Raw genomic sequence first — 9,080 nt, 5'->3', positions numbered from 1 at the left:
TGATCATATCCCAGATTGGGATTGTGGCATGAGCTCTTTTTTGGATAACCTTTCGATAAAGCTGCCGGTGTTATTCATGTATATCTTTTAGGGTCAGAAATTTGGCATGGGAGTTTTTGGGAGTAAATTTTTAATCAAGTGATTTTTTCGAGTGTTGTTGGAAGCCCAGGGGGAATTACTTGGGTCTTGGATTTTGCAGCCATTTGATCATCCCTGTCCTGAATATGGGTTAAGGTGATTCCTTTTAAAAAGGAAATTTAAAAAAACACCAAATATGGTTGGCATCTGGGGACAAGAATGCTCATGAACCTGCTCAGATCAATTCATCTATTGATTAATAAAAAACTAGTCAGTTACAAGTCAGTGCTTGGCCAGATCCAATATACTTGGGGTTTCTAATAAAATGCTTGGTTATCTATTAACAACTATATTTGATGGACTTGGCCGGGGGCCTGGGAATTTATTGAGGCCACTTTTTTCTGGGGGTGCAGCATTTAATCATGCAGAGAAAAAAAAAACAGTTAGGCATGAAAAGTTAAGGGAATCAACAATTTATTGTCAGTTTTTGTTTGTTTTCCAAGTGTGGCGTAAACATCACTGATATAATGAGTACAATATTTAACATTAATAATACATTTCATGCTTTAAAGTAAAGTATTTTGCAGCCTTCAAAATTAATTAATGTAGAAGAAGAAGGCAAGACTACAACATAGCTCAGGACTATGCCCTTACTTGAGCCATAATTCAGGGATACTAGCTTGATGAAATAGTTGTATCAAAGCCTTGAATTTGGCCACATACCTAGTGTTATGTTTTTGGCTAAAGTAAATACATGCACTTGTAAATAGTTTTCAAATCCAATGTGAATCACATTTCAAGTATGGATAAGTAAGAATAAGCATATGTGAGTATGCCAAAATATAGTTCAACTTACATGAATGGAGGGAATGGAATGGCTAATATTACTGTAAAGAACATTAAATTTTGCAAATTAAAAATTTCGACATAATTTACCTATATGGAAATAAGGCCAAGAAGTTGAAGTTCAAAGTACATTGCACAAACTGTAAGTGTTGTAAATATAATTGTCCGGCAAATGTACGTTTTAACGTATTATCACATAAATGTGTATATAAATACAAATTAAAATGAAACCATCTCAATTGTTTTTCAACACTTGAAGTAAATTTGCCCAAAATAACTTTTTGTCCTCATTCATTTCTTCCATCATCTTAACTTTTTTGTTTTCCACTTCTTCTTTTTTCTGTTGGTATTCCTGGAGAAATGTGAGCATCTCTGATGCAGACGACCTACTTTTGCGTTTCTTTGCTGGCCTTTTTCTGGGGGTCTTCTTTTGGGGTGTTTCAGTTGGGTAATCACCATCAGCAGAACTATCACTTTCCTCACCTTCATTTGACATCACACAAGATGAGGATTCAAGGGTATAGGTAGGCCTTACAGCTGCATTCATGCCAATGCAATCAGCCATCTCAGAGTAGTACTTCCACTTCTTGTGGCTATTTCCACTTTTGTTGTTATGATCTGTAACTTCTTTGAGTTTGGCTTCCAGCTTAGCCCACTTTCTTGCACACTGATCCGCAGATACTCTGAGATCTGACTTTGTGTTGAAGCTTGTTGCAATTTTTTGAAACACCTCTTTTTTGGTTGTTTTACCATTGCCGAATAATCCTTTATGATCTTTCCAGCAACATATAAGAAGATTTATGTGTCTGTCTTCCCATCTGTCCAAATTGAGATCCATTGATGATGATGCTGATCCTATTTAATATTGAAGAAGAAAAGTTGACCAACAGGTTAAATTGTTAGGTTACGATTGATCAGTCCGGGTCATTTGCGTTGAAATTAAATTAAATGCTTTCATTTATTACATGAATGACATTTTAGTGGACACTAAAACCTTCCTTTAGTTGTAATATATGAGCGTAACTTATTGATTTTATGCGTTCACTGTGGCAGTGTACTGCTCTAAGTTACATTAATTGGCGAAAAAATGTCTAGCCCTGCGAGCAGAGCCTCTCTACACTTTACTGCAGCTGAGAATTGAGAAGAAAAATTCAAGTTTATCGGGAGAAAGGCTCTGCTCACAGGGTGATGATTCGCTATAAGCTTAATACAATATTGTTTTTTTTCCAAAGTGGAATTTTCTTCAATACATTCTGATGAAACATCGTTTAAGAGAAAGAGTCGAATCATTTATCAAGAACACAGACCGAAATTAAAGTTACAGACGTTAAAGCTAATAAGCCTAAGTTGCAAGGTTGTTTTGCACTTGCAGAATCGATACAGAATTATTGCGGTTTTATCGAATTTAAATTCTCACCGATAACTGAGTTCGGCTCATATTTTTCCGCGTCTTGCTTGTACTAGTGCTAATTTGGCTTTAGCTTAACAGTCTCAATAACTTGCTATTAATTGAATTCACGGAAAATGATAGACGTCGGGATAGGGATCGGCCGATAAAAACCGACAGGATTGAGGGAAAATTTTAGTACCGCCGATGGCGGAATGCGAAAACTCTGAAATCGTTGAACATTTTATGATTTTTAGCGCAAAAGGTAGACTTCACTCCTACCAGTACTTTAATTAAAGAGGAATCAAAATAATTCTCATTAATATTGACTTCAAAGATGTTATTTGGCAGTTTTCAAACTCACCTTCGTTTCCCTCATTCTCCGCCATTTTGTTTCGTCTTGCGTGAAAAATCTTGAAAAGAGCGGGAAGTTGAAATGGTTCGCACACCAACCGGGAAAACCGAAAAGAGCGGGAAAAGCGGATCACCTCAAACGACCGCCCACTTTTTCCGGAACGTTCCGAACGGAATGGAACGTACCATTTGATTTTCCATCCGGAATTTCCGGTTTTTCGGTGTAAATGGTAAGCACCCCAGCTCTTTCAGTATGTAATCCTTTTCTCCTTTCCCTTCACCTCTTTCGCGGGATCCTCTCCGTCAGGCGGTATCAGAAAAGGGTGTGCCCTGATAATGAAAGTAAATTGCCTCAATTTAAAACTGGCGGACCCAAAATCAATGTTTTGTAAATACATTACCGAAATAGTTGTATCAAAGCCTTGAATTTGGCCACATACCTAGTGTTATGTTTTTGGCTAAAGTAAATACATGCACTTGTAAATAGTTTTCAAATCCAATGTGAATCACATTTCAAGTATGGATAAGTAAGAATAAGCATATGTGAGTATGCCAAAATATAGTTCAACTTACATGAATGGAGGGAATGGAATGGCTAATATTACTGTAAAGAACATTAAATTTTGCAAATTAAAAATTTCGACATAATTTACCTATATGGAAATAAGGCCAAGAAGTTGAAGTTCAAAGTACATTGCACAAACTGTAAGTGTTGTAAATATAATTGTCCGGCAAATGTACGTTTTAACGTATTATCACATAAATGTGTATATAAATACAAATTAAAATGAAACCATCTCAATTGTTTTTCAACACTTGAAGTAAATTTGCCCAAAATAACTTTTTGTCCTCATTCATTTCTTCCATCATCTTAACTTTTTTGTTTTCCACTTCTTCTTTTTTCTGTTGGTATTCCTGGAGAAATGTGAGCATCTCTGATGCAGACGACCTACTTTTGCGTTTCTTTGCTGGCCTTTTTCTGGGGGTCTTCTTTTGGGGTGTTTCAGTTGGGTAATCACCATCAGCAGAACTATCACTTTCCTCACCTTCATTTGACATCACACAAGATGAGGATTCAAGGGTATAGGTAGGCCTTACAGCTGCATTCATGCCAATGCAATCAGCCATCTCAGAGTAGTACTTCCACTTCTTGTGGCTATTTCCACTTTTGTTGTTATGATCTGTAACTTCTTTGAGTTTGGCTTCCAGCTTAGCCCACTTTCTTGCACACTGATCCGCAGATACTCTGAGATCTGACTTTGTGTTGAAGCTTGTTGCAATTTTTTGAAACACCTCTTTTTTGGTTGTTTTACCATTGCCGAATAATCCTTTATGATCTTTCCAGCAACATATAAGAAGATTTATGTGTCTGTCTTCCCATCTGTCCAAATTGAGATCCATTGATGATGATGCTGATCCTATTTAATATTGAAGAAGAAAAGTTGACCAACAGGTTAAATTGTTAGGTTACGATTGATCAGTCCGGGTCATTTGCGTTGAAATTAAATTAAATGCTTTCATTTATTACATGAATGACATTTTAGTGGACACTAAAACCTTCCTTTAGTTGTAATATATGAGCGTAACTTATTGATTTTATGCGTTCACTGTGGCAGTGTACTGCTCTAAGTTACATTAATTGGCGAAAAAATGTCTAGCCCTGTGAGCAGAGCCTCTCTACACTTTACTGCAGCTGAGAATTGAGAAGAAAAATTCAAGTTTATCGGGAGAAAGGCTCTGCTCACAGGGTGATGATTCGCTATAAGCTTAATACAATATTGTTTTTTTTCCAAAGTGGAATTTTCTTCAATACATTCTGATGAAACATCGTTTAAGAGAAAGAGTCGAATCATTTATCAAGAACACAGACCGAAATTAAAGTTACAGACGTTAAAGCTAATAAGCCTAAGTTGCAAGGTTGTTTTGCACTTGCAGAATCGATACAGAATTATTGCGGTTTTATCGAATTTAAATTCTCACCGATAACTGAGTTCGGCTCATATTTTTCCGCGTCTTGCTTGTACTAGTGCTAATTTGGCTTTAGCTTAACAGTCTCAATAACTTGCTATTAATTGAATTCACGGAAAATGATAGACGTCGGGATAGGGATCGGCCGATAAAAACCGACAGGATTGAGGGAAAATTTTAGTACCGCCGATGGCGGAATGCGAAAACTCTGAAATCGTTGAACATTTTATGATTTTTAGCGCAAAAGGTAGACTTCACTCCTACCAGTACTTTAATTAAAGAGGAATCAAAATAATTCTCATTAATATTGACTTCAAAGATGTTATTTGGCAGTTTTCAAACTCACCTTCGTTTCCCTCATTCTCCGCCATTTTGTTTCGTCTTGCGTGAAAAATCTTGAAAAGAGCGGGAAGTTGAAATGGTTCGCACACCAACCGGGAAAACCGAAAAGAGCGGGAAAAGCGGATCACCTCAAACGACCGCCCACTTTTTCCGGAACGTTCCGAACGGAATGGAACGTACCATTTGATTTTCCATCCGGAATTTCCGGTTTTTCGGTGTAAATGGTAAGCACCCCAGCTCTTTCAGTATGTAATCCTTTTCTCCTTTCCCTTCACCTCTTTCGCGGGATCCTCTCCGTCAGGCGGTATCAGAAAAGGGTGTGCCCTGATAATGAAAGTAAATTGCCTCAATTTAAAACTGGCGGACCCAAAATCAATGTTTTGTAAATACATTACCGAAATAGTTGTATCAAAGCCTTGAATTTGGCCACATACCTAGTGTTATGTTTTTGGCTAAAGTAAATACATGCACTTGTAAATAGTTTTCAAATCCAATGTGAATCACATTTCAAGTATGGATAAGTAAGAATAAGCATATGTGAGTATGCCAAAATATAGTTCAACTTACATGAATGGAGGGAATGGAATGGCTAATATTACTGTAAAGAACATTAAATTTTGCAAATTAAAAATTTCGACATAATTTACCTATATGGAAATAAGGCCAAGAAGTTGAAGTTCAAAGTACATTGCACAAACTGTAAGTGTTGTAAATATAATTGTCCGGCAAATGTACGTTTTAACGTATTATCACATAAATGTGTATATAAATACAAATTAAAATGAAACCATCTCAATTGTTTTTCAACACTTGAAGTAAATTTGCCCAAAATAACTTTTTGTCCTCATTCATTTCTTCCATCATCTTAACTTTTTTGTTTTCCACTTCTTCTTTTTTCTGTTGGTATTCCTGGAGAAATGTGAGCATCTCTGATGCAGACGACCTACTTTTGCGTTTCTTTGCTGGCCTTTTTCTGGGGGTCTTCTTTTGGGGTGTTTCAGTTGGGTAATCACCATCAGCAGAACTATCACTTTCCTCACCTTCATTTGACATCACACAAGATGAGGATTCAAGGGTATAGGTAGGCCTTACAGCTGCATTCATGCCAATGCAATCAGCCATCTCAGAGTAGTACTTCCACTTCTTGTGGCTATTTCCACTTTTGTTGTTATGATCTGTAACTTCTTTGAGTTTGGCTTCCAGCTTAGCCCACTTTCTTGCACACTGATCCGCAGATACTCTGAGATCTGACTTTGTGTTGAAGCTTGTTGCAATTTTTTGAAACACCTCTTTTTTGGTTGTTTTACCATTGCCGAATAATCCTTTATGATCTTTCCAGCAACATATAAGAAGATTTATGTGTCTGTCTTCCCATCTGTCCAAATTGAGATCCATTGATGATGATGCTGATCCTATTTAATATTGAAGAAGAAAAGTTGACCAACAGGTTAAATTGTTAGGTTACGATTGATCAGTCCGGGTCATTTGCGTTGAAATTAAATTAAATGCTTTCATTTATTACATGAATGACATTTTAGTGGACACTAAAACCTTCCTTTAGTTGTAATATATGAGCGTAACTTATTGATTTTATGCGTTCACTGTGGCAGTGTACTGCTCTAAGTTACATTAATTGGCGAAAAAATGTCTAGCCCTGCGAGCAGAGCCTCTCTACACTTTACTGCAGCTGAGAATTGAGAAGAAAAATTCAAGTTTATCGGGAGAAAGGCTCTGCTCGCAGGGTGATGATTCGCTATAAGCTTAATACAATATTGTTTTTTTTCCAAAGTGGAATTTTCTTCAATACATTCTGATGAAACATCGTTTAAGAGAAAGAGTCGAATCATTTATCAAGAACACAGACCGAAATTAAAGTTACAGACGTTAAAGCTAATAAGCCTAAGTTGCAAGGTTGTTTTGCACTTGCAGAATCGATACAGAATTATTGCGGTTTTATCGAATTTAAATTCTCACCGATAACTGAGTTCGGCTCATATTTTTCCGCGTCTTGCTTGTACTAGTGCTAATTTGGCTTTAGCTTAACAGTCTCAATAACTTGCTATTAATTGAATTCACGGAAAATGATAGACGTCGGGATAGGGATCGGCCGATAAAAACCGACAGGATTGAGGGAAAATTTTAGTACCGCCGATGGCGGAATGCGAAAACTCTGAAATCGTTGAACATTTTATGATTTTTAGCGCAAAAGGTAGACTTCACTCCTACCAGTACTTTAATTAAAGAGGAATCAAAATAATTCTCATTAATATTGACTTCAAAGATGTTATTTGGCAGTTTTCAAACTCACCTTCGTTTCCCTCATTCTCCGCCATTTTGTTTCGTCTTGCGTGAAAAATCTTGAAAAGAGCGGGAAGTTGAAATGGTTCGCACACCAACCGGGAAAACCGAAAAGAGCGGGAAAAGCGGATCACCTCAAACGACCGCCCACTTTTTCCGGAACGTTCCGAACGGAATGGAACGTACCATTTGATTTTCCATCCGGAATTTCCGGTTTTTCGGTGTAAATGGTAAGCACCCCAGCTCTTTCAGTATGTAATCCTTTTCTCCTTTCCCTTCACCTCTTTCGCGGGATCCTCTCCGTCAGGCGGTATCAGAAAAGGGTGTGCCCTGATAATGAAAGTAAATTGCCTCAATTTAAAACTGGCGGACCCAAAATCAATGTTTTGTAAATACATTACCGAGCCAGCTTGTTCACTGGGGAGAAACGTCGGGTTTTTTATGGAAGGTATATGAACTTAACTGCAGGCGAGTTCCACGAACTTGAAACAACAAGAACGCCACAAAAATATTCCCCGATACTGACTGAACACTGAGCTAGTTTTATAATGTATAGCTATTAATAAAATTATGTAATGGCGCTTTCAAGCTCTGTTCTCGGCAAAACCTCTGATGCGACAAAGCTATGAATTTATTTTAGCTTTTCAGGTCGGTGTCCTAAAATTGGCCGCCGACCATGATGGAAAAACATTTCTTCTGAACGGCAAGCTTTTAATTTTGTGAAATCCTCTGAACAAGCAAAACACCTAATTTTATTCCTGAGCGTTCCATTGTACTGGTCTACATCGCAAGGTCGGAACCGCTTAGGGAAATAATTTAAAAACTAATGGTAAAGAGATAAGAAAACAGTTTTTCTTAAATCCCGTTTTCCTTGCGAAAAAAAATTACTGATTCAAATGATCGATTATTATCGCAGCACCATCCAGTTAACCGAACATTTTGAAAGGATCAATTCGTTTTGAAAATGTTCCGGTGGGGCAAGCTAAAGCATAATGCAGTGTCATTTGCATTTAATCTGCACTAAATATTTGCGGTAAATTGACAACGTACTTTGCTTGCGAGTTGTCTTCATCAAGCTTTAAGGACGGTGCTCACTTTTGTTAGTGCGCACACGTTCTGCGCATCACGCGAGCCATGGTTTAAGCGCCACGCGCGCGCTGGGTTTACATGACGCAATTAACTACGCTACCAAGTACACTACTAAATTGAAAGCAAAATTTTCCTGCTGTGACCAAATCAAGTTTAATGAACCTGTACTTAAACCAGGGACACCAGAACAGCAGCATATCGCTAACCACTAGCTGTTAACGTCTTCCAGCTGAAAAACTAGCTGTATCTGTCGAAAATTATACTGAAATCCAACTGTAAGCATGTACCTGCAGATGGCGTAGTGCGCGCGCAAAACAATTGCGAGATACGCAAGTGTTTTACTTACTGGGGAGGTGACAGGAAAAAATGTAACAGGCACCGTAAAAAGTTTAAAAAAGGATCAATAACTTTAAAAAACGCGTGGTTACCCCTATATTTTATGTTATGAAATGGAAGTGGCAAGTCTATTCAGCAGGTGATTAGTTTCTGGTTGTGAGCGAAAGATATTTAGACTGTATTTTAGCTGAAACAGAGGAAGGCTGTCAGAGACGCTAAAAGTGCTGTTGCAACGATTTTGTTATTAAAAACATACCAAGAATGGTTTTTATATTACCATTTACCATGTAGTTTTCAGATCTTTATAAATGTGTTTGCTTTTCCGTATGTAAAGGCGAACTCTAAGGAAAGCTGTGAAGAAATATCCTCTCCTCCTATTTTC

The 9,080-nt window shown here is 37.4% G+C and overlaps 3 protein-coding genes across 3 annotated transcripts; all 3 read right to left on the bottom strand.

Annotated features, from left to right (window-relative positions):
- Window positions 1-313: 313 nt before the first annotated feature.
- LOC149117305 (uncharacterized) lies at window positions 314-2,900 on the bottom strand. The gene is made up of 2 exons (XM_089282961.1): window positions 2,676-2,900; window positions 314-1,779 (listed from the first exon to the last, which is right to left on the bottom strand). The coding sequence occupies exons 1-2, from the start codon at window positions 2,698-2,700 to the stop codon at window positions 1,160-1,162; spliced, it is 645 nt and encodes a 214-aa protein (XP_089139087.1). The 5' UTR covers window positions 2,701-2,900; the 3' UTR covers window positions 314-1,159.
- A 178-nt stretch (window positions 2,901-3,078) lies between these two features.
- On the bottom strand, window positions 3,079-5,204 carry LOC149117304 (uncharacterized). The gene is made up of 2 exons (XM_089282962.1): window positions 4,980-5,204; window positions 3,079-4,083 (listed from the first exon to the last, which is right to left on the bottom strand). Exons 1-2 carry the CDS (start codon window positions 5,002-5,004, stop codon window positions 3,464-3,466), a joined length of 645 nt encoding a protein of 214 aa, XP_089139088.1. The 5' UTR covers window positions 5,005-5,204; the 3' UTR covers window positions 3,079-3,463.
- Window positions 5,205-5,382: 178 nt separating this feature from the next.
- LOC110057187 (uncharacterized) lies at window positions 5,383-7,508 on the bottom strand. The gene is made up of 2 exons (XM_020763768.2): window positions 7,284-7,508; window positions 5,383-6,387 (listed from the first exon to the last, which is right to left on the bottom strand). Exons 1-2 carry the CDS (start codon window positions 7,306-7,308, stop codon window positions 5,768-5,770), a joined length of 645 nt encoding a protein of 214 aa, XP_020619427.1. The 5' UTR covers window positions 7,309-7,508; the 3' UTR covers window positions 5,383-5,767.
- Window positions 7,509-9,080: the final 1,572 nt, after the last annotated feature.

The sequence above is a fragment of the Orbicella faveolata genome, unplaced genomic scaffold (assembly GCF_042242905.1).
Source record: "Orbicella faveolata isolate gen_17 unplaced genomic scaffold, um_ofav_v1 contig_12, whole genome shotgun sequence".
Classification (NCBI taxonomy): domain Eukaryota; kingdom Metazoa; phylum Cnidaria; class Anthozoa; order Scleractinia; family Merulinidae; genus Orbicella; species Orbicella faveolata.
This window is presented reverse-complemented; position numbering and strand designations above follow the sequence as displayed.